The 25,153-nt window shown below is 45.9% G+C and overlaps 1 protein-coding gene across 6 annotated transcripts in view; it reads right to left on the bottom strand.

The window, feature by feature from the left end:
• Window positions 1-575: 575 nt before the first annotated feature.
• TMCC2 (transmembrane and coiled-coil domain family 2) overlaps window positions 576-25,153 on the bottom strand; it is a 93,499-nt gene continuing 68,921 nt past the window's right edge. For 5 of the 6 annotated variants that reach the window (XM_035122736.2, XM_035122744.2, XM_035122738.2 and 2 more), the window contains 3 exons: window positions 15,944-16,878; window positions 3,365-3,500; window positions 576-2,729 (listed from right to left, as the gene is read on the bottom strand). In XM_035122736.2, coding sequence (XP_034978627.2) covers window positions 2,418-2,729; window positions 3,365-3,500; window positions 15,944-16,878 — 1,383 coding nt within the window. In that variant the 3' untranslated portion in view covers window positions 576-2,417. Of the gene's footprint in view, window positions 2,730-3,364; window positions 3,501-15,943; window positions 16,879-20,969; window positions 21,268-25,153 lie in introns of those variants that run through there. The other variant, XM_035122741.2, reaches the window with a different exon arrangement.

Below are 25,153 nucleotides of genomic sequence, written 5' to 3'. Positions count from 1 at the left end.
TGGATCCGAAGATCTTACACCACAGCCATTGGCCATAGATGAAAGCATCATAAAGTGCATATCCTCATGGGTTTGAACAATATCAGAAGATATCAGATATTGTATCATAACGAAGCACATTCCTTTTCTCTTTCTACAAAACCGTTTGGCATCCGCCCAAAGTTCTCACCGAAGCAAAACTTGCACAAGCTTGACCTTAATCACATCTAAGGCTAAATTTACACATGCAACAGAATGAGGTGGTGAAGTCCTGCGAAGTACAGCAGGTTGTATAACTTAGGCTGCAGGTGAATCATGTTTTTGAACACCCTATGTAAAAATGACTCTTGCAAGCAGAAACCTAGCAAGGCATAGAAGGGAGCCTCTTCTAGACAGCCTTCTGTCTCCTATCCTGAGTTTCTGCTTTCAGGAATGTTGTTTTTAACATAAACAAGCAATCAAAAATATAACCCTACACTTAAAACCCATGCCACTGAATTGAAAGAGGCCATTCCACCACCTTAAGACTCTGCCACTTCACTTTGCGACAGATATAAATCAAGTTTTTTAGAAGTTTTTTTTAAAAAATTACCTCCACATGCAACTGAGACTCCCCCCCCCCCAAAGCCTAATTGTCGTGTGTGGGGTATTTGTGGGAGGTGACAACTGGGGAGTGAAGGCTTAAATCCTACTCTCTCTGTCCTCCCCCCATAGATTTTTTGTGTGGAAGGAGGGCAGGGTGAGAGAGGAGAGAAAAGGGAGTGAGAGAGAATGGGGAGTCTATGTATGTAGGGGGAGTGCGGATGAACGAGAGGAAGTGTGGGGTAAATGGGGGATTGATAGAGGGCAAGTAGGTGCAAACGTGGGGGGGGGGGTGAATGCAGGCCCAACTAGAGTTGGCATGCAGGCGCTGACAGTTTACCTTGGGGAGGGAGAGCGTCTCTACCCATGACACACAGCTTCCCTTAAACAACCACCTGAATTCAACTTACAATAAGCTTCTCTTTTGCCAGCAACAGCAATTATAGTTTTGCGAATATTATATTAATAACTCCTCACCCAGATAATTTCATCTCAAACCTTTAAAAATGTGCTTTAAAACACGCCACACAGTTTTGCTGTAAAATAAAATGCTTCGGACAATAGCAGGTGTGAATAGATCAGTTGAAATAAACATTGCAGAAATATGTCAGGAGCTCAAGAGCAGAAGTGATCTGTTAGTTGCTTTTTCTTCTTTTGTGAGGAAACCTCCACTAAGGGCCTGATACTGCATACAATGGCTGCTTCTTTGTCTGCTTTAAAGAAACTACAATAATGTACTATTAATAGAATCGCTTCAATATGGAGATGGAGGGTTGTCTCTTGGAGCAAGTAATGAGCAAAATTTCTACTGGTGAAATTTGATGAAGCATTGCCAAATTCAAATAGAGACTCACTAATTTTGCATGGACTATTCAACCATGTTAAAACCACGTTCTATTTTCTCTAGGTAACCAGGAGATGTGAAGGCAGCTGAATTTTCACACAATACTCGATTTAGAAAAAGGAACCCATCTGTAAATCAATAAATTAACACACACACACACACATTTGCAAAGATTGTAAGATTCGCAGGTGCACAGTCAGAATTTCTCATTTAGTCCCTGAAGATATCAAACAAAAGCAAAAAATAAATAAATAAAACAAAGCCAACCAAAAATGCTGAACTTGCACCAGTGGTAGATTCTTTCCCCCCTTTGATCTTGTCTCCACTGGGCAAAACCGAACAGGTGAAACAACCCGGCCAAATCCATAATCACATCAAGCCCATCATAAGAAAGATGCCCAGGTGTGCTTCTGGCACATCAGCTGTTCTGCAGGAATGGGACTTGGATAAACTGGTGTGATATGTACATCATTCTGCTCCATGAATTCTGTGCATGTTTCTAAGGGGCATCAGTTTTAAGAAAAAGAAAAAAGTACATCTTCAGTGTTGAACCGTTGTCTTCATATGTAGAAATAAGCCTTTTATCATCCTTCTCAGGCAGAAAAACACCCTGCAAAAAACGCTCTCTGGAGACTGGCGTTCTGCAGCTCTGCACACAAAGCTTTGCAATCGCCCTCACTTCCTTTGTTTGCTTGGAAAGAAAAGGCTAAGGTGTTGCCGCTAAAGATTCTTCCAGACTTCATTTGCTTTCCCACAATCCCTTGCAAAGGCATCCTGGAGGAGTGACTTATTCAGCCTCTCACAAGCTCAGATGCAGCGACACTCCCTACGGCTGAGAGATGGTGTTGGACGTGAATAAAGTTGGCTGTGCAGGGAAAGAGCGAGTGAGGATTACATACTCTGTATAGACAAAGGAACTGAGTTGGAAGGTCTCCTCGTTCTCTCTCTCTCTCTCTCTACATGAAAAAAACCCAAAACACCCTGCAGCCCCGATATCTGGCTGCCAGGAGAATCAGCTAGGGAGCAGCACGTGTTCCAGAAGATAAGTGATGGAGTCCCAGTGCTTCCAGAGGAGGAAGAGAAAAAGCACTAGCAGGGTGGTGCTCAGGAGACGCATGCGGGTCTTCATCAAGGGCGTGATGAAACTGGCAATGGTGGAGACAAAGACCAGCAGCACAGCCATCAAGGCCAATATAACGTTGATGAATTTGCCTAGCAGGGCCCGAGCATTGGCATTCTCCACCCCTTCCAGCTGAACCACCTGTTGCTGCTGCTGCTGAAGTTCCAGCTTGGTAACACGAGTCAGGCAGGATTCCACAGCCTCCTGCAGGGGAAAGAGAAAAATGACCAGTGTTAGCTTAGCTGAGGGATGAGGGATCACAGCTGTGTTAGAGCATCTGCACTGCATGCTGAGAGTACCAGCATGTCCAGGAAGCTGATGAGGTGAAAGATCCTCTCTTCTGAGATCCTGGAGAAGGGCTATGAGTTGGAGCAAACAATAACTAGCCTAGATGGACATACAGTGTGACTTATTATATGGAAGATTCCAAGGTTCCTATGAAAGCTGTGGCACACCTACTGAGCTTGAGCCCTTCTACGATCTAGGGACAAGAGGGAACGGATTGCAGACTCGCAATCTAAAGCTAAGATCCATAGACAAATTCTCAGTTCTTCAGATGCAAGTCTCATTCCTCTTCTCCTGCATCTTTTCAGTTCTCTAGTCTTATCAGTGCCAAACATCCATGCTTAGAGAATGATCTGAAGGAATATACCACAGTTCTAAGGTTGCAGGTCTGGTCTTGAGCTCTGCCTGTATAGCAGATCACCTAGGATTTGTATTTATATGTAAGCCATCCTATGTTTTTGGGAGGGAGACTGAATATGTGGAAATAATAAATACCCAATAGGGAGAGGAAGATGTCAGGCCAGCTGTACAAGCATCCCTATGCATTCCCATACCTGAATGTCTCTGGCCCTCTCATAGGACTGGTAAGCCACCTTCTCCTCCATGCTGGCCAGCTCCTGTTTGAGATTGGTCATCTCATTCTGGTGGAGCTCCGTCAGGTCATTCAGCTGCTCTTCCAAGCGTTCATATCTGTGTAGCGGGAGAGGGAGAAACACATGCAGTGGGTGAGAATTTGGAGCTGGAGAAGTCAGGGAAGCTCATTGTATTCAGGTGTGGGGATGAGCTTTGGGGGCTCATAATGCTAGTGTCACAGAAAATGTGAACTTTTCAAATCCTTTAATTTTTCCTCTGGCTCAGATTTCCTTAATATCCTACACCAATGCTTCCCAATTCCCAAACTCATGTGTCACTGCTATGGGCTGATAAATCCTCAAGGAGAAGGGGAAGGGAAGGATGTTCCGAGTTCATTTGCGATAAATTTGCCAATGCTAATGAAAACACCAGCCCACAAACAATACCCAACTTTAACTTTCCTTGGAGCTGAACCATTATTTAAGAACACTGACAGCTAACTAAATAATATCCTGCTTTTCAGCCTTGATAGGTTTACAAAGATGATTAGAATGCACATAGAAATAGAGTAACGTATTTTTCGCTCCATAAGACACACTTTTTTCCTGCTAAAAAGTATGGGGAAATGTCTGTGCGTCTTATGGAGCAAATGCATGTTATGGAGCAAGCCCCCCCCCCCCAATTTTCGGTTGCATGAGATTTTTCAACTGTTCTTATATGTTCTTTCAATGCTGATTTCATATCTGAAGTCGGTTTTGTTCTGTAAGTTCTAGGGTTTTTTTGCAATTAATGTTTTTCACTTTTCACCGTAATCTTTGTTTTTCGCAATGCAAGAATTCAATTTTTTATTAAACACATAGCCGAAGTAGTACAATACGATTATAAATGTGAGTGACTTATATAGCATTGAACATGACATGTATAGCATTGAAAATGACATGTATATCTATGTACAGTTGAAGGTATGCAAAAAAATGTATTCCCTTGGGATGCAGTATATACAAGCTGCTGTTATTCAGGTAAGAATTTGTGCTTGTATTTGAGGAGGGTGTGATTCAGAATATATTTTTTTCTTGTTTTCCTGCTCTAAAAATTAGGTGCGTCTTATGGCCAGGTGTGTCTTATGGAGCGAAAAAATACAATATGTATGCCAGAGTCTTTCTGTCCTTGGCAGCTGATGTAACAATCCATGTTCCAGTCTCTTCCCTCTTGAGTAAAAAGCCAGCAGGAGCTATAGATGGTCTCAGGGGATGGCGGAAGGTAATGCCAGCCCACAGAAGCAGCCGCTCTAGGGGGCACTCTACATGATGAAAGCATTTAATGGTATATTTTCTCTACTTTCCAAGAGACCGGATTTTGTCTTATATCCCTATGAAACATCCCTGCCTTGTTCCTTCAGGATGTTGCTATATCCTTGACAGTCAAGCAGAATAGAAAGGGAAGTGTAATTTAACTGTGAACAGTTAAACCACTGTGGAAGCAAACTCACTGCAACTGCAACCCAATTATAGCCCATTTCCTGGGACTGTCTAAGGTCACATTTATACAATGCTGGTTGGCCAACCCTTGTGTTAGATCAGAAAACAGCCTCCACAGAGCAAGGCTGTGCCCCAAGATGACTGGCTGTCATCTGTACAAGCAGGAGCAGCTGGCAGGGAAAGTAGGGCAGAGGTGCCTACCCAATGCCACTTACCTCTACCACTTACCCTAGTGGGGGAAGTAGGCAGTGGGCAGCTCAGTGTGGGCGCAGAAGCAGGTGCATCAGATTGGCTCAGCTGCTGTGCCTGCAATGGGCTCCTCACTGCCTCGTCTTCCCCTCTACTGGGAGCCAATAGGGATACATGGCACTGGCAATCTTCCTCCTCCTCCACTTAAATTTTAAGTGCAAAAACAACAACAACGGGTGTGGGGTGGCGTGGCGGTCCTTTAGCAAGTAAAAAGGAACCTTCTGGCACTTTATGTGTTATGGCATCAACCTTTGTAGACTGGAACATATATGTCTGCATGGATTCAGAGGAAAGAAAATGTAAACAGTAGCATCAAATGGACAGGAAACATTAAAGTGCACTCTTGACAATTCTATATATAAAGCTTAAATGAATAAGCACAGTGATATCTGGCCACTCAAAATAGGAGGGAACTGAAAACAACAGATAAATGTGTTTGTGGGAGGGGGCATTACTGGTTCATGTTTCTTCTTCTTCTTGATTTTATCATGTATTTTGTACTCTTATGTTGTACTTTTATGTTGTGAACTACCCTGAGATCTGTGGATGAAGGGTGATATACAAATTGAATAAATAACAACAACAACACAATCATCTTTGATGCCGCAGGCTGGTTGCTTTTGGTGCAACAGACCACCATGGCTACTATCCAAACAAACTTTTAACTGGATAACGATGCAAAGCGCTTAAAGAAATATCACGATTAAGGCTGCATTCCTAAGACACTTATTAGGGAGTAAGCCTCACTGAATGCAGGTGGGACTTGCTTCCATAAAATAAGGATTATGCTGTCTAATTCCCAGTTACTCTAGAATTTTTTGGGAAATCAGGTAGTAGAAATAAACCTATGGACAGGACCAGCCCTGCCATTAGGTAAAGTTAGGTGGTGTCATCAGATGCTGGGCCAGCAGCCCACATCATTTCTCCCCATTGCTTAAGCTAGCTTGGCCTGCACCTGGCCTAAGCTAGTAGCTAGTGGTAGAGGATGTATTCCAGGCATAGGCAATCTCGGCCCGCCAGATGTTTAGGGACTACAACTCCCATCATCCCTGACCACTGGTCCTGTTAGCTAGGGATGATGGGAGTTGTAGTCCCTAAACATCTGGAGGGCCGAGTTTGCCTAAGCCTGGTGGATGAAGGGTGATATACAAATTGAAGGGTGATATACAAATTGATCTCAGTGGTCACGGGTAGGAGGAGGAGTTACGCTAAGACCAGACCATGTCATTACCGAGGAGGCAGACTTAGTCGTTGTCTGAGGACTATCCCTGCCTCCAGGTCTGGTCCTGACCGGACGGATATTGGAATAGGCAAGGGATACCCACATGACCTGAAGGTGCTGCTGTGCAATGCCAGGTCGATGATGAATAAGACCACCGCCATTCACGACCTGATTGTGGATGGAGGATTTGACCTGGCATGTGTGACAGAGACCTGGTTGGAGGAAGCCGATGGGCCCGTTCTTGGCGCTGCTTGCCCACCAGGTTTCTCTTATGCACAGCAACCCAGGCCATCTGGGCGGGGAGGGGGGGTTGCAGTGATTTTTAGGAAGTCATTAGTTTGCACCAGGCGTCCTATTGGGAAGACCCAGTTCTCTGAGTGCATGTTCTGGAAGTTGGGCAATAGGGGCAGTACAGGATTCCTTTTGGTGTACCGACCTCCCCGCTGCACCAAGGATTCCCTGCCCGAGCTGCTTCAGGTCGTGTCGGATGTGCTCCTGGAGACACCTAGCTTGGTTGTCTTAGGGGATTTTAACATCCATGCCGACACGACCTTACAAGGTGCCGCTCGGGACTTCGTGGAAAGCATGGCCACCATGGGGCTGTCCCTGAATAAGTCTGGCCCAACTCATAGCCGCGGACATGCCTTGGACTTGGTGTTTACCTCTATGGATGTTGGTGATCTGACATTAAGTAAAAGCGAAACAAAAGAAGTGCCATGGTCAGATCACTTTCTGGTGCAACTGGACTTCTCCGCAACCCTTCCCCTCTGCAGGGAGGTGGGACCGATTCGGATGGTCCGCCCCCGCTACTTAATGGATCCAATTGGCTTCCAAAGAGTGGTAGGGGATGTTTTATCCCATGTCGATGGCCTTTCAGCTGATTCCCTGGTGGCCCGCTGGAATGCGGAGTTAACCAGCGCTATTGACTGTCTGGCTCCGAAGCGCCCTCTCAGATTGCATGGAGCCCGGACAGCCCCGTGGTTTTCCCCGGCGCTGAGGGCAATGAAACAGTCGTTGAGACGGCTAGAGCGCCGGTGGCGGAAAACTCATTTTGAATCAGACCGGACACGGGCTAGAGCTCAACTTCGAGCCTACCAAGTGGCAATGGCGACGGCGAAGAGGACCTTCTTCACCGTCTCCATCGCATCTGCAGAAAACAGCAGCAGGAGACTCTTCCAGGTGGTTCGCAATTTAGCGGAACCACCTGCTCCATCTGGGCCCAGTACGGGCCACATGATCTCCTGCAATGATTTTGCAAAGTTTTTTGCAGATAAAGTCGCTCAGATTCGGGAAGAGGTAGACTCCACCGTGGGAGCAGGGCCGGGGCGGGGGAGTGCTAGAGTCCTGTCTAGTCAAGTTTTGTGGGATCAATTTCAATCTGTTACCTCCGAGGATGTGGACAGGCTGCTTAGACGAATGAAACCAACCACCTGTCTCCTTGATCCTTGCCCATCCTGGCTTATAAAAGCTAGCCAGGAAGGGCTGGGCGATGGGCTTCGCGGGCTGGTAAATGCTTCTCTCCATGAGGGAGCCTTCCCAGACCCGCTGAAAGAGGCGGTTATTAAACCGCTTCTTAAAAAACCATCTTTAGATCCGTCCAATATGGCCAACTATCGCCCAGTCTCAAATCTTCCATTCTTGGGCAAGGTGATTGAGCGAGTGGTTGCGGAACAACTCCAGGCACGCCTGGAAGAAGCGGACCATTTGGATCCCTTCCAGTCAGGATTCAGGCCTCATCATGGGACTGAAACTGCCTTGGTCGCACTGGTCGATGATCTCCGGCGGGCTAGGGACAAAGGTAAGAGCTGTTTCCTTGTTCTGCTGGATCTCTCAGCAGCTTTTGACACCATCGACCATAACATCCTTCTGGACCGTCTAGAGGGCTTGGGAGCTGGGGGCACTGTCATGCAGTGGTTCCGCTCCTTCCTCCTGGGCCGTGTTCAGAAAGTGGTGGTGGGGGATGAGTGTTCAGACCCCTGGGCGCTCACTTGTGGGGTGCCTCAGGGTTCTGTCCTCTCCCCCATGCTTTTTAACATCTATATGCAGCCGCTGGGAGAGATCATCAGGGGGTTTGGGCTGGGTGTCCATCAGTATGCTGATGATACCCAGCTCTACCTCTCTTTTAAATCAGAACCAGTGAAGGCGGTGAAGGTCCTGTGTGAGTGCTTGGAGGCGGTTGGAGGATGGATGGCGGCTAACAGATTGAGATTGAATCCTGACAAGACAGAAGTACTGTTTGTGGGGGACAGGAGGCGGGCGGGTGTGGAGGACTCCCTGGTCCTGAATGGGGTAACTGTGCCCCTGAAAGACCAGGTGCGCAGCCTGGGAGTCATTTTAGACTCACAGCTGTCCATGGAGGCACAGGTCAACTCCGTGTCCAGGGCAGCTGTTTATCAGCTCCATCTGGTACGCAGGCTGAGTCCCTACCTGCCCACTGACTGTCTCTCCAGAGTGGTGCATGCTCTAGTTATCTCTCGCTTGGACTACTGCAATGCGCTCTACGTGGGGCTACCTTTGAAGGTGACCCGGAAACTACAACTAATCCAGAATGCGGCAGCTAGACTGGTGACTGGGAGCGGCCGCCGAGATCACATAACACCGGTCCTAAAAGACCTACATTGGCTCCCAGTACGTTTCCGAGCACAATTCAAAGTGTTGGTGTTGACCTTTAAAGCCCTAAACGGCCTCGGTCCGGTATACCTGAAGGAGCGTCTCCACCCCCATCGTTCTGCCCGGACACTGAGGTCCAGCTCCGAGGGCCTTCTGGCGGTTCCCTCATTACGAGAAGCCAAGTTACAGGGAACCAGGCAGAGGGCCTTCTCGGTAGTGGCACCCACCCTGTGGAATGCCCTCCCACTAGAGGTCAAAGAGAACAATTACCAGACCTTTAGAAGGCATCTCAAGGCAGCCCTGTTTAGGGAAGCTTTTAATGTTTGATGGATTTCTGTATTTTAGAATTTCTGTTTTTTTTGGAAGCCGCCCAGAGTGGCTGGGGGAACCCGGCCAGATGGGCGGGGTATAAATAATAAATTATTATTATTATTATTATTATGGTGTATTCTATCAGCAGCCAGTCCAGTACGTGGAATGTGGGAGTGGAAGATGAAGTCCTGCTCCTCACCTAAAGCAACAAAACATCTTGGGCTACCCCGGATCACCACGGAAAACCAATGCTCTCTCTATGCTTCAAAACATGTTCCCATTTCCACCGCTTAACCTTATATAGTATTTAACCAAGCCAGTGACTTGGTTATTGCACTGAAATAGAAAATAAAAGAAAAACAAGCAGCAGAACTCAAAAGCAAATGGCAAGTTAAAAATAGAAGAAGAAGAAAAAGAGGAACTGAATAAAATCATTGCATGAGCAGTTTGGCTCTTCATAATAACTTTTCTTTAGAATACTGAGCAGAAAAATGAAATACAAGTAGTCTAAAAACAAATGAGAATAATTGTAGTTGTTCCTCCCAGTCTTCTTCATGGAATTCGCTGCCATGAGAGGTGCCGACTGCCACTGACTTTAATAGCTGACTAATAGGAACTAGTCCTGGTGAACTCCCTGTCCTTCCATCTGAAGCCATCTCTTCATGCTTTGTCACCACATGGCGGTTCTAAAAGGGTCATGCTATGGGAGGGGCAACCACTTGGTGGTAGAGCACATGCTTTGTCTAGTTCCTCACATCTCCAGGATTGGAGGGGGGTGGGAGGGGCAAAGATCAGGTGGCATGGGATGCTGTTAGCCAGAGGAAATACTGGAATCAATGGTCAGTCTAACCTAGGGCAAGAAGGTAGCCTCCTATGTTCCTGCAACAGAGGAAGATATCGACAAGGAATTGGATTACTTTTCATAATTGGCTGTCAGACAGCTGTGAGAAGAACCAATTTGACAGTGGGTGCGCCTCTTAAGAGCTATTGTGATGATTAGGTAAAGGTAAAGGGACCCCTGACCATTAAGTCCAGTTGCGGACGACTCTGGGGTTGCGGCGCTCATCTCGCTTTACTGGCTGAGGGAGCTGGCATTTGTCCGCAGATAGCTTCCAGGTCATGTGGCCAGCATGACTAAGCCGCTTCTGGCGAACCAGAGCAGCGCACGGAAATGCCATTTACCGTCCTGCTGGTACCTATTTATCTACTTGCATGTTGACGTGCTTTCAAACTGCTAGGTTGACAGGAGCAGGGACCAAGCAACTGGAGCTCACCCCATCACGGGGATTTGAACTACTGACCTTCTGATCGGCAAGCCCTAGGCTCTGTGGTTTAACCCACAGCACCACCCGTGTCCCTATTGTGATGCTTACCTCTGCTTAAATCTGCCAAAGGGCTACATGTCCTGAATGTTACGTAGATACTCACAGAACCATAATCCCATCACCTCATTTTATTGAACAGGCCATCAAAGAAGACATCAGATTGCATTGAACATTTTGTTAGGTTTATTGTCCTAAGTACAACTAAATGATTACTTGCAATGCTTTGCTCCTTAACATCTTGTTCCTGTGTCCCATGCTGTATGCTTTAAAGCAGCCTTCCTCATCCAGGGGCCCTCAAAATATTTTGGACTACAACTCCTGTCATCCCCAGTTGGTGGTGGCCAAATTTCTATCAGTGGTTCTATCGTTTGAGAGCAGAGGGCATCAATCCTGCACATGGTGCTTGTCACAAACAGCAACCTGCAGCTCCTCCACTCAAGATGAGACCCTTTGTAAAGGGCTTTCAGGCAGCCCCCCCCCCTCTTCTTTGAGCTGCTGAAAATCAAAGGCTCAAACCAGATTGCTGGACTGCTTAAAACTGTGCAGGATGTAACCCCTGATGAGGGGGGATTAAATCTTGCTGCTTTGGCTGCAGGAGCCTGTTCTGTCCTGGGAACAGGTGTGTGTAGTCAGTATAAGATTTAACCCTGCCTTCCCAACCATCAGTTGATGCCACCAGTGATATCAGCTGATGGGTAGATGGACATGGTTTAACCACCTGAAGCAAGGAGGACTGTTTCCAGGGTTATGTGCTCTTTTATATGTATATACAGGAGTTGTCTTCAGCACCATCCAATGCATCTACAGGGCACAAGGTTGATGCAGGCTGCTCTAAGCTGCAATCGTGTGCTGCTGGTAGAGTTTTGGTTTCCACTAAGTTTCATATAGATCAGGGGTCAGCAAGGTTTATCTTGCCTGGGCCGGATCAATCCCACGGAGATCTTTCCATGGGCCGGATCGCGTGTGAGTGCGCATGCCCACAATTTTCAGTGTCTGCGCATGCGCTGATGCGATTTTCAGCACCGCGGAGGGCGAGTCCCTGTGCCATGCTGCACCAGTTTAGCGCAGCACACGAGCGGGTGACTAGGTTGGGGGGGGCGGCTCATGGGCCGGTCAAACAACCTCCACGGGCTGCTTCCGGCCCATGGGCCTTAGGTTGCTGATCCCTGATATAGATGGTTTTAATGTTGCTTTTTAGAACTATTATTTTGTATTTAAGGTTTAGGTTTTTAATATTATGCTGTACTTCACCCAACTCCATTAGTTATTGAGGAACTAATAAGGATTTTACTGGCCTTATTATGCCTTTGTTACTCACATTTTATTGTGTTATTTTCTTTTGGTAAACAAAGCTGGAAATATGTTTGAAGCGTTGTGTGTATATATATATATATATATATATATATATATATATATATATATATATATATATAACCTTTTAACTGACAGACAGATAGATAAAGAAATAAGTCCCATGCATTTAGTGGAGTTGATTTCCTAATACATGTCATTCAACTTTGGGGGTGGGGGGAGATGAGGAAGAAAGTTGTGGGGCTTAAAGAAAAAAATATTTCAGGTCTAACGTATTTCAGAATAATTCTTTCCCTGGAAGGCATGTTTTGAACAGCAATTTCTATCAAGTGGATAGCCTATTCTATAAGAGTTACTGTAGTGTAGGTATGAGGAACCTTTGGCCCGCCAGATGTTGCCCAACTCCAGCTTCCATCAATGCCAGCAAGTAGTGGCAATGGGCAGGGGGGGGGGGTTATACGTCAGCAACATCTGAAGGCCAAAGCTTCCTCACACCTGCATTAGTGGTTTATGCATTTGGTGGAAGCTGCCATTGAGGAAAATGTGGCTTGGATGAAGGATTATTTCAGAACTTGTCAGGCCTAAAATATCTCTCTCTCTCTCTCTCTCTCTCTCTCTCTCTCTCTCTCTCTCTCTCTCTCCCCACCTCTTTCCTGGTTTGGTGGTCATTATTCAATTGCAATCCAAAGGTTTTCCTCAGCCTTTCAATTGGGATACATGTGGGTGAGTGGAAAACAAATGAGAAGGGGGGTGTCTCTTCTGAACAAAGCCTGCCTTTGGGAACAATGAGTTTTGTTTCCATCCCTGCTGTCACTGATAAATGCCTTCCAGGATATTTTGGGATATTTTCCAGCTTCTGGGGCATAGCTGCCAAGTTATCCCTTTTTTTCAGGGATTTTCCATTATGCTGAATAGGCTTCCTCGCGAGAAAAGGGAAAACTTGGCAGCTATGTTCGGGGGGGGGGGGACAAAAAAACCCAAACGGCCGGGGTGGGGGGAGCATCAAACACCAGGGTAGGACAAAAATGGACATCCAAAATAAATGAGGACACAGATAAGCATTTCAAACAATCAAACACGCTTCTAGTGAATGCATGTGGGGAGAAGAGGGCTCGTGGTGATGAGCCCCTCCCTGACCTACATATGTTCACTAGACTTTGGGTCCTCAGATGTTGGGCTACAGCTCTCAGCATCCCCAGCTAACTTAGCCAATAGTCGGAGATGATGGGAGATGTAGTCTAATAAATACGAGGAACCCGAGGTTGAGGAACACTGGACTAGACTGTCTGTACAATCTCTATGCATACACAAAGGGAACACAAGTGGGGTATGGGGCCCTGCACAGCCCCAAATGCATGCAGGAAAACTGTAAGCATACACTTTGTATGCACATGAAGATTGTAAGGTCCAGCGAATTGAGGTAGGATTTGCCACTGCAACCTTGCTTTCCCTGGGTACGTTCACTGTATGTACAGTTGGTTATGTGAAAAGCACTGTACAGTGGCTCGGGTTGTGAACGTGATCCATGTGGGAGGCACGTTTGCAACCCATGTCTGCACATCTGCGCATGCGCGGGATGCAATTTGGTGCTTCTGCGCATGTGCAAAGTGAGCTTTATCATTTCTGCACATGCGCACGTGCAGAAACCCAGAAGTAACCTGTTCCGGTACTTCTGGGTTCGGCGCGGAGCGCAACCCAAAAATACGCAACCTGAAGCGGCTGTAACCCAAGGTATGACTATATTCACACTGAAGGCTTATCCACACTTACCTTTCCTCCACTCTTTCCAGGCATGGTCTGCAATCTAAAGCTTTGTGTCCAAGCACCTTTTTTATTTTATTTTCTTTTGCTGCAGAGCTTTCCGTGTGAAAACCTGCTCTTTAAAGCAAACATCAACCTGCGGAAAACCTGAATTGCTGTTTGCTCCAATTTGGCTTTAAAGAGCAGAATTTCATGGGGAAAGCTCGAGGCAAAAAAAAGAAAAATTGGACATGTAGTGTTAAAGTGTGGACATCTGCCTGGAAATAGTGGGGCAAAAGGTAAGTGTGATCTTCAGTAGTAGGATTGGACCAATGTGGAAAACTGCCTGCAGATTTGTTATGGCCATCTGAGATGAGTGCATGCAGCCTTGGTTGATCCTAATAGGAAACTGGCCCTGTGAGACACTTCTCAGAAAATTAGGAGATACTTCACTGAGAAAACACTCACAGAAGCTGTATGCTATTTATTCTATGGTGACTGGACTGTGTGGGGAGATGCCTTATACAAAGTCTGGCTATATGTCCATTTACTCCAGAATTGTCTACTCTGGATGGCAGCAGCTCACCAAGGACTCAAGGTCTTTCCCAGCTCTGCTACTTAGTAGAGATACCAGACATTGAGCCTGGGACCTTCTACCTGCATGGCAAGTGCTCATTCACTGACCTACACCATCTCCCCAAAAGTCCAACCAGCCTCCTTCTCCTCTCCATGCCCCCAGCACAGTTGTCTGGGCTTTGAACCAGAGACCTCTGACACTGAGGAAGAGCCATACCCCTAGACCAGGGGTGCAGAATGAGTGGTTCCATAGATGCTGCTCGAGTACCTTTCTCGTCATCCCTGGCCATTGGGCTAAGGTGGCTGGAACTAATGGGAGCTGGAGTTTGGCAACATCTGGGAGGACCACAGTTTCTCCACCCCCACCCTAACCAACCCTAGACATGAGAGCTGGTTGGGACCATAAGAAGCCTGCAAGAGACATATGCTCCCCACATCTGTGAGAACCATAAGCATCGCATAGCATGCAAGTGTCACCCCAGGACTGAGCCCTTGACCCTCCTCTCACACAAAAATGGAAACATAATTCTTTCCTCACTGCCTGCAATTTTAATGAAGCCCAGGGGCAAAAGAATCCTTGGGGCACGGGTCCTTATCTTTCCACCGGTGGGAGAGAAGCAAGAAGCTGGAACTGAGCATTCAACCAGGAATGCATTTCCTCTTGTGTCTTATAAATAGAAGCAGTTAATAGTGCAGTGTCTTTCTTCTTGAGGAGAACTTACAGTACAGGAAATTCCAGCAGACATCTTCAAAGCTAGTGACAGCTAGGCAGGATTTAAATCATGATTTAAATCACTAGGAAAAATGACTTATTTGAATCACTTATTTAAAATTCAACCCCCCCCCCATTTGAAATTCATACTTTTCCTGAACAAGCATGCATACTCATGGTTGCTATAGCAATTAAGGCATATTGGTTTGCAACTAAATGGGAGCCTGAATTCAACTAAAGAACATAAATCCAAAAGCATTGGCCTTCCACCGCAAAATTATTATTGGCTTAGGAAAAAAGGAGACAAATTTCTGTTAGGCTCTCTCTCTACGTAAACATGCAAGGATAACAAGCAAAATTACTTTCTTGAAGGATAACAAGTGTTATCAAATGCATATAATTGTGTTAGGTGTTATCTATTGTTGTTTTTATATGGTTTCTGGGGCTAGGTTGTTGTTTGGTTTGTGTTATCCTGTAAGTTGCCACTTTGGATTTATAAAGAGAAGTGGATAGCTATTTTTAAAAATAAAGAAATACGTACTGTTCTCAGTGGAGCTTACTTCCAGGTAATTGTGCACAGGACTGTGGCCAAAGCAAACAGAACTTTGTAGGAGAAAGGAATAGCAGTGACTGGGGGAAATTAGGAAATGGAAAGCAAATTTCCATGCTGCATGGCTGGTTCTGATATCCCAGAATCCTATGTGGCTGCAAATAACTGACTGGATTGAGGTCATAGGCTGAATTCCTCTCTCATTGCCATGTGCTTTGTAGCACCTCATCTCCCCTTCACTGCCACAGCCTCTTCTAAAGGGAAATTCACTGTCAATTTGTTTCTTCGCATAGGACATAAATCTTAATTCCATTATTTGCCAGCCTCTTCATCTATTGTACCCCACCTTTCAAGAGCCACTGCATAAAGACTGGCCAGCATGCCCAGTTCCACAAGTCAACAACAATTAAATATGGTGGTGAAGGGTAACAGTTTCCCACTGGGAATTAACAGGAGCACACCCAACAAGTCTTACCTATAACGCTCTTCCTGTAAGCACTGAGTCATATACGTATAGTCTCGTTGCAGCTGAGCCTTGAGGTCTTCCATGGAGTCCTCAAGGTGGGACTGAATGTCCTTAATCTCCCTCAGTTCTTCTATGATGGTCTCAAAATTATAGTGGTGACTGTCCAAGGTGTTAGACTTGGGGCTGCCCAAGCCACCAGCACCCGCCCCCGAGTTGCTACCTGCTGCTGAGCCAGAAGTGCCACTGGAGCACTCATCATCACTGCCATATTTGGGGCTAGAAACCAGAGTGGCGCTGCCACTCAGAGTCCGTGAGGCCTCCTCAGGGTGCCCATCTTCCAGCGTGTCCTTCAAGTGGGCAATGTTGTCCGCGCTGCCAAATTTGTTGCGGATCAAGCTTGCAAACTCTCGGGGTTTGGAGACCACAGCTGAGTGGGTGGCTTGAGAAAGGCCTGACAGTCCACCTTTGACACCCTCCACCACTCCGCCTCCAAAGCCACTGATGCTGGAGCGGACATTGGCCCCTACATCCTTGAGACCCTGGTGCATGTCCCGGAAGACGTCTTTGGGCTGTCGAGAGGGCCCATTTTGTTCAATCTCCTTTAGCTTTTTGTGATAATGTTCAAGCTTCTTGTGCAACTGCGCAATGGTTTGGGCTGACTTCTGGTTCTTCTTCTCAAAGACCTGTTTGATACGAGAGGCCTGCTGCTTGTCGGCGTTGTTAGCTAGCTTCAGGTACTCAGCCACATTGTCATCTCGTGCCTCTTGCTCAACCCTGATCTGCTCGGTGATCTTGAGGATCTTCTGGTGCAGGTGGTCAATGGCAGCCTTTGTCCTCTGCGGGTCTGGGTTGCCATCTGGAACGTCAAGGCAGAAGTTGCCATCAGCATCACCGTGGCTTGTATTGGAAGGCAGGCTGATTTGACTCACATCCCCTTTATCCAACTGTGGGAGAGGAGAAAGAGCATGGAAAGAGACTTGAGTTAAAATAATGCCATTCCCCGAGACAACACATGATGGCATGAGAGAGAGAAATGGTGATGAACTACCAAAAACAGCTAGAAGAAAAAGATATGAGAACTCAGGTGACAGTGGCTGTATCACAGAGTTTTAACTGATCGTCTGGCTTTCAATTACCAATTCATTGGTAAAATGGATTTAAATATGCCTGCTACCAAACTCTCAATACAGATGCCATTTTGAAGTTATCTGACGGAAAGGCATATCCTGAATTCTGTCGTATTTCCCCTTTTCATGCATTTGGAAATATGGAATATAGAATACTTTTGTATTACAGCAAGACAACAGAGCCATATGGATTTTTAAAGAAGAGTAAAACTACAGTCATACCTCGGTTTAAGTATGCCTCGGTTTGAGTATTTTCAGTTTAAGTACTCCACGGACCGTCTGGAACGGATTAATCCACTTTCCATTACTTTCAATGGGAAAGTTCGCTTCAGGTTAAGTTCGCTTCAGGTTAAGTACAGACTTCCGGAACCAATTATGTTTGTAAACCGAGGTACCACTGTAGTTCAAATCCCATCAGAATTATTGAAGATTCAGGTAAAAACAACAACCCATTTTTTAATTTCAGTTTGAGACTTCCACCCTCAGTTGACTGTGGTTCCTATTCATGGAAGGAATGGAACAGTGGTCTTACTGTGGAATGTCTGTTATCTTTGTACACAAAATCTGGAAGCCTTAATGGGAAGCAGGGAACATTTTTCAGTCTGTAGTCTCATTCCCTTGGGAGTAATCTGTCAGGAGAGGCATGCTGCTGGTGGGCAGGGCCTGAGCCAAATCTGAGCATGGCACCCCCCTTTCTTCCCCTCCTTCTGCCACCCCACTTCCCTCATTTCCCCAGCATGAAATGAGGCTAAGGGCTACATGTACCCTTCTGCATGCAGGTTGTCCACCCTGCCTTAAGGGCTTTCATGGTATATTTCCACTGGCGTTGCGTTGATAAATTTGCGAATTGTGCCCTTGACTTATTTTTCCTACTCAGGGCATCAGAACAAAACAGAACTCAGGAATACTGACTCACGGCCCTTAGAGAATCAGCCTGATCATACCGCTTGAGTAAGGGAAATGAGAAAGCCAAGGCATGAGCCAAACTTTGTACTGTGTCATAAGTAGAGGTGAAAGGACCAGAGAGCACCTCGGGATATTCTTCAGGGTTTGGTTAATAATGCTCCCCAGTCTCCTGATTTTGCTCAGCAGAACTGTAACTCTGCAAGCCTTCCCCTGAGACTAGAATGACAGAAAGCTGATCATTACATATGGGCTGTAGTTAATGGGTTTTGTAAAGCCTGCTTAACATTGGCCTGATGTTCTTAGGAAGCTGCTTCAGAATCCAGGAACTCTGCCCAATTGCCAGAATAAAGCCCCCAAAGCATATTTGTCTCCCATTTGTAACAAATACCAAATACTAGCCACTCACTGAGTTTTCTATGCAAAATATTATGCAGATTGAAGTGGTGCATCAGTGGCATGGGATCTGCAGTTTGGAGATGGCAAAAGTTTAATGTATTCTGTAGACTCTGCGTAACTAATTTTCATGCTGCTTTCCTGGAAGAGCCTCTGGTGCCCATGAACCCTTGTCACTAGACTACAATGAAAGAAAGGCTTTCAATGTAGAGGAAGTGGAGACTTAACTCATAAATGTTTTGTCCACAACAGCAGTCCCAGCCATCCCAGATTTGTTCCTACAGAGAAATGCAATGTCTGGTTTGCCAGATCAGATGTATATACAGTCCAGTATACCTGAAGGAACGTCTCCACCCTCATTGTTCAGCCCAGACACTGAGGTCCTCCTCCAAGGGTCTTCTGCTGGTTCCCTCACTGCAAGAAGGGAAGCTACAGGGAACCAGGCAGAGGGGCTTCTTGGTAGTGGCACTCGCACTGTGGAACACCCTCCCTTCAGATGTCAAGGAGATAAAGAACTATACAACTTTTAGAAGACATCTGAAGGGAGCCCTGTATTGGAAGGTTTTTAATGCTTGATGTTTTGTTGTTGTTGTTGTTTAGTTGTGTCCGACTCTTCGTGACCCCATGGACCAGAGCACTCCTGTCTTACACTGCCTCTCGCAGTTTGGTCAGACTCATGTTGGTAGCTTCGAGAACATTTTTTAAAAATGTTTTATATATTCTTATATATATATATAGAGAGAGAGAGAGAGAGAGAGGACGTGGGTGGCATTGGGGGTTAAACCACAGAGCCTCTAGGGCTTGCCAATCAGAAGGTCAGCGGTTTGAATCCCTATGATGGGGTGAGCTCCCGTTGCTCGGTCCCTGCTCCTGCCAACCTAGCAGTTCGAAAGTACACTAAAGTGCAAGTAGATAAATAGGTACCGCTCTGGAGGGAAGGTAAACGGCATTTCCGTGCACTGCTCTGGTTCTCCACATGACCCAGAACCCTTATGCCAGCTTCCTCGGCCATTAAAGCGAGATGAGTGCCGCAACCCCAGAGTCGTCCACGGTCAGGGGTCCCCTTACCTTTATATATTCTGTAAGCCGCCCAGAGTGGCTGGGGAAACCCAGCCAGATGGGTGGGGTATAAATAATAAAATTCTTACTATAATTATTATAGCCATTATCATGGGAACACAACAGATGCGTCTCATGACACCTTAAAGAATAACAAAGTTATTACGACATAATAAATGAGATTATATTATACATACATATTTGCTTTTCTTAAATAAATTATATATACAAGCACACACAGAGAGGATTAAACAACAACTATGAATGGATAGGCACTGCCTAATATACTTCTACAGACTACAAGTCTCCCTTTCCATATGATATAATACTGTGTAGTAGTACCTTGCAGGAGTACCTTAAAAAATGAGGCAATGTTAGGAGTCGTATTACACAAGGTACTAGACATAACAGAATAGAACAAAGTTCTACTCCCCTTGCTTCCAGTCAAAATATTCTTTGAAACGTGTAATTTCACCAGAACTAAAAGTGGAAGTTGTTAGTAACACCCACCAAAAGCATTTTCAGACAAGTTGCTTTAAGTGGGAAAACAGAACCCCAATTTTTAGCATTCCTACTTGGAATATCAGTATTAGAATGATGTTGCAGCTGGGTGTGTGCATAGCTGTCAAGTTTTCCCTTTTCTCGCGAGGAAGCCTATTCAGCATAAGGGAATTTCCCTTAAAAAAGGGAGACCTTCACAGCTATGGGTGTGTGTTAGTTTTCCATAAAATGGGAGGCACTATCTCAGGCATCCCCAAACTGCGGCCCTCCAGATGTTTTGGCCTACAACTCCCATGATCCCTAGCTAACAGGACCAGTGGTCGGGGAAGATGGGAATTGTAGTCCAAAACATCTGGAGGGCCGAAGTTTGGGGATGCCTGCACTATCTTAAAATACCTGTCCAAGGTCACAGTATCTGGACCATTGCAGATCCCCACTCCTCTACCCTGTTTCCCCTATTTTAAGACGTAGTCATAAAATAAGCCATAGCAGGATTTTTAAGCATTCAAGGAATATAAGCCATACCCCAAAAATAAGACATAGCGATAGGCGCAGCAGCAATGCCGGCCGCGGCAGGAGGAAAAAAATAAGACATCCCCTGAAAATAAGCCATAGTGTGCTTTTTGAGGAAAAATAAATATAAGATGGTGTCTTATTTTCGGAGTAACACGCTATTGGTGCTGGGAAAGCAAGGAGGTGGTTAATTAAGGACGGTGCCAGGTCTTGGACTCAGCTTAAGGGGCCCATTTATCATCCATGCAGCTGGTCGGCTGCCCAATTTTCCTTGGTACTGGCTCTAGCCACAACCCTGTTTCCTTACTTCTAAACCAATGACTTATACACTGATTTTATTGTGTATTCATCACGAGGTTAGCCTTCCTATCTCCCTGTATTAATCCCGCTTTCATGCAGGAGTGAAATAGCTCTTCAGCTAGTGTTGAAGTTCCAGCTCAAAACTTATAAAAGCTAAAAATCCTGTTGATTCTACAGAGGTATCTCAATCAGCTGTGTCCCAAGAAAGGCCGGTTGCACCAACCATTGTACCATACCTTCCAGTGTTCATCCGGTTCCAGCACTCTCTTCTTTCTCATAGTAGTCTAAGCTTCACTGCTGAGCAAAGGAAGATCCTTGGCAAAGGAAAAACCATGAGGGAAGCACCAACAAAGCTATCCAAAAGCTACCGGAGTCTTGGCCAGGCTACTGTTATCTTTCTGCTTCAGACATCCTACTGATCTGTTTTGCTGGGTGACAGAGGCAAGCAGGCGGGGAAAACACAACCCACACACAACATCATTCAGAGCAGCCACAAACTTGCCTCAACCTTATAAGATCAGCACTTTTTAAAAAAAAAAAAACAAGAAGGAACTGCAGACTTTACAAACACTGACCGATGGCCTATTCTTAGCTCCTGTGCTGCTCTGGGGGCTTTTCAGGACCCAGAACACAGTGAGGAGTTTCTCCTTCTCTCTTATCGACTCACAGGAATTGAACTGAAACCTTCAAGATATAGATTCTTTTAAAAAAAAAGAAGAAGAAGAACTGTTCTGTGTACGGTCAAGATAAAAGCAAGCCTGATGAAGCTGAAAGAGGGAACCACGTCAATTTATTAGAGAAGTTGCCAAACTTCTGTTTCCATGAAGTGTGCAATTATTGCAAAGACTACGTCACTCAGTTCCCCCTTTTTTTTAAGTAAGGGAGGACATAACCCATGTAGAGATGGGGAAACCACTACTAGGAAACAACAGAGGAGGAACAAACCCAAGGCACCACTTTGGGATGTATTCTAGAAAATAGTTCTTAGACATGGTAGTAAGTATGTCTGTAGAAAATTTACCAACAGGAGCTTTCTTTAGGGTTAACTGTCGGAAGCTGAATGGTCAGCTGTTGATATAAAGTAAGGAACCTGCAACCCTTTAGATGCTGCTGGACTCCAACTCCCGTCTTCACTGAATGTTGGCCACGCTGACTGAGCCCGACAGTCCAACAGTGTATGAAATATCACAGGCTCCCCACCCATTGTAAACTTATCCAGCCTCACGCCAAAATTAAGAGCGAGTACAACTTCCATTCAGGGACCCAGGTGGCTCTGTGGGTTAAACCACTGAGCCTAGGGCTTGCTGATCAGAAGGTCAGTGGTTCGAATCCCTGTGACGGGGTGAGCTCCCGTTGCTCGGTCCCTGCTCCTGCCAACCTAGCAGTTCGAAAGCACGTCAAAATGCAAGTAGATAAATAGGAACCGCTACAGCGGGAAGGTAAACAGTGTTTCCGTGTGCTGCTCTGGTTCGCCAGAAGTGGCTTTGTCATGCTGGCCACATGACCTGGAAACTATACGACGGCTCCCTCGGCCAATAATGCGAGATGAGTGCGCAACCCCAGAGTCGGTCACGACTGGACCTAATGGTCAGGGGTCCCTTTACCTTTACCTTTACAACTTCCATTCAACTCAATTAGACATATATAAGTAAAACTATTTATCTATCATCAGCTAAGGTAGGGACATCAAACAGGGACATCAAACAGGAGATTGGATATCCCGACATTTGTGGAGATGGGTCTTGGATCATGAGGAGATTATCGGTATTGTGGGAAAGGCTCTTTTAACTCTTTCCCAATGTTGTCATTTCCCCTATTTAAATGCCCCTCGGCATCCTCAAAGCTGGTATTAGAGCTACAGTGGGAAGAAAGAGAGACATGATGTGGGTACCTTCTTCCCCTTTTCCACTTTAGAACTACTAGCAGCTTCATGAATGGTTATTTTTGATGGGGGGGAAGGGTAGATGGAAAACAGTTAATCATCTCCTTCCCTAATGTTGCTGTTCCAATCAGTATCAGAATTTGCAGCATCTTTTAAAATGGGGAGCAAAAGAGGTCTGATCATGGCTCTCCTGCATCATGTCTGTTTTGGCCTTCAAAAGCCACAGCAATGCTGACAGGCTGTCTTGGGAATCAGACTTGCACAAGAGGTAATTTCAAATTCCAAGGCCAAGATAGGCTTTTTGTTTATGTTTTAAGGAACCTGTGTTGTCAGCCTCTTCCTGATTTTATGCTAAACTCCTTTATAGAAGAAGCTGAAAATAGAACATAGGTAAGTATGATTCAAGGAGATAGAGATAGGGGAAAGCATTTGCTGTCCCCAAAGGTCTACTCGATCAATTATATCAGATTCCCAAATAGCCAACACCAACTGTGCAGATACAATAGAAGGAAGTGTGGCAATGTAACAATCAAAACTCCTAATTATCGAAAATGAACCTGTCCCTCTGTGGCACAACTACTTACATAACTTTCCTGGAACACAAGAAACATGTTTCTAATCCCAGGCCTGTGCCAAGGTCAGGTTCAGAATTATTAGTGAAACTAGGTGTCACAGTGGCCGGCGTGGGCTACTTCAGAGTAACGACTCTACACAGCTCTGCATTTTATCTTTTTATTGGTGCTGCGTATTTACAGTGCTAAAGGCAATGCTATTTACAGGAACACATCTTATCCGCTTGAATCAGAACCTCCGAATAGCGTTTGGCGCGTTTTTCTCCAACATAATAACTTGGGGAGACCCATCCTCTTCCCCCTACGTTTTCTGCGCAATTCCGGAGTTGGGGGGACAGGTCTGTCCCCCTTTCTTTCCCCTTCCTGTCTCACCTGGGACGCTGGCTCCGCTACCCTGTCTGAGCCTCGGACCCCACTTCCTGCTTCCCCACTTGAGACGGAGCTTTCCCTGCTTTCCCCTGCGCTCGGGGATGGGCTGGAACTCAGGAGGGGAGGGACTTCGCGATATCCCTTGTCCCTCACACTAGGCTTTAGGAATTAGAAATACAGGCAACCCACAGTTTCCATGGGGGTTGCATTCAGGCTCATTGTGTGTGACGGTGGAGCGTGTCCTGCCACACTCCATTCCACCCTCAACCCAACCTATTTTCTTGCCTCTTCTGGGTTCACGGTGATGTGTGCATGTGCACCATCACACGAGCTTTGAACGCGTGCAAAATGGTTATTGCCTCTACTGTACACCACCTCTTCCCACGTCCAGTCCAACTGACTTTAACCCAGTTGTAGCATGCGTGACAGAGACCAGACTGTGTCAAAACAAAACCAGGTACACTCTTTTGAACAGTTGGTATCCATCCACTGATAACATCTCATTCAGGCTATTGCAACTCACTGTATCTGCAGCAGCACAATTGTTCACTGGGGTGAGTCATACAAAGCATCTAAACACCAGTTCTGGAACAACTACATTTCTGAGCAAAATGTTAAGTGCTAATTTTAACCTACAAACCCCTGAATGTCTTAGGACCAGGGTACCAAAAGGACTGTTTCTCTACCTTGAATCTGCCAAGTCATTAAGACCAACCTCAGAGACCCTGCTCCACATCCCCTTGCCATATAAAGTAAGGCAGGAGGTGACCAGAGACAGAGCCTTCCAGTTGCTGTGCTTCATTATTAAAGGAACTCCCTTCTTAGAGAGACTCAACCTTGGACTCTCTCTATTTTCTTTATGGCACTAGGGGAAACCTGCCTTATTTGTCCTGTTTTATGAATTTTTAATTGACCAACTAGCTGCTATCATTCATGTGTGTGTGTGTGTGTGTGTGTGTGTGTGTGTGTGTGTGTGTGTAAAGGTAAAGGGACCCCTGACCATTAGGTCCAGTCGTGACCGACTCTAGGGTTGCGCGCTCATCTTGCATTATTGGCCGAGAGAGCCGGCATAAAGCTTCCAGGTCATGTGGCCAGCATGACAAAGCCGCTTCTGGTAAACCAGAGCAGCACATGGAAACACCGTTAACCTTCCCGCTGTAGCGGCTCCTATTTATCTGCTTGCATTTTGACGTGCTTTCGAACTGCTAGGTTGGCAGGAGCTGGGACCAAGCAACGGGAGCTCACCCCGTCACAGGGATTCGAACCGCTGACCTTCTGATCGGCAAGCCCTAGGCTCAGTGGTTTAACCCACAGCGCCACCTGGGTCCCATATATATATGGGTTGTATTCAACCAAGTCCTACTTAGGGTAGACCAATTAAAATTAATAAAGCTATGTTAGTCATGGTCATTAACTTCAGTAGATCTATTTAGAGTAGGACTAGCACTGAATATCACCATGGTGGAATTCAGTACTATGCTATTAAAACATTCTGTCTGTGCAAGCATAACAGCTTATCAGATGGAACAATCCCCTTCACCCCTCACACATTGTTCTGGAGTTCTCTCGACACCCCCTCAAGGCCAATTTTGGGGGC

This window comes from Zootoca vivipara, chromosome 7 (assembly GCF_963506605.1).
Source record: "Zootoca vivipara chromosome 7, rZooViv1.1, whole genome shotgun sequence".
NCBI lineage: Eukaryota > Metazoa > Chordata > Lepidosauria > Squamata > Lacertidae > Zootoca > Zootoca vivipara.
Note: the sequence above shows the minus strand (reverse complement) of the source record. Positions and strands in the feature narration are given on the sequence as shown.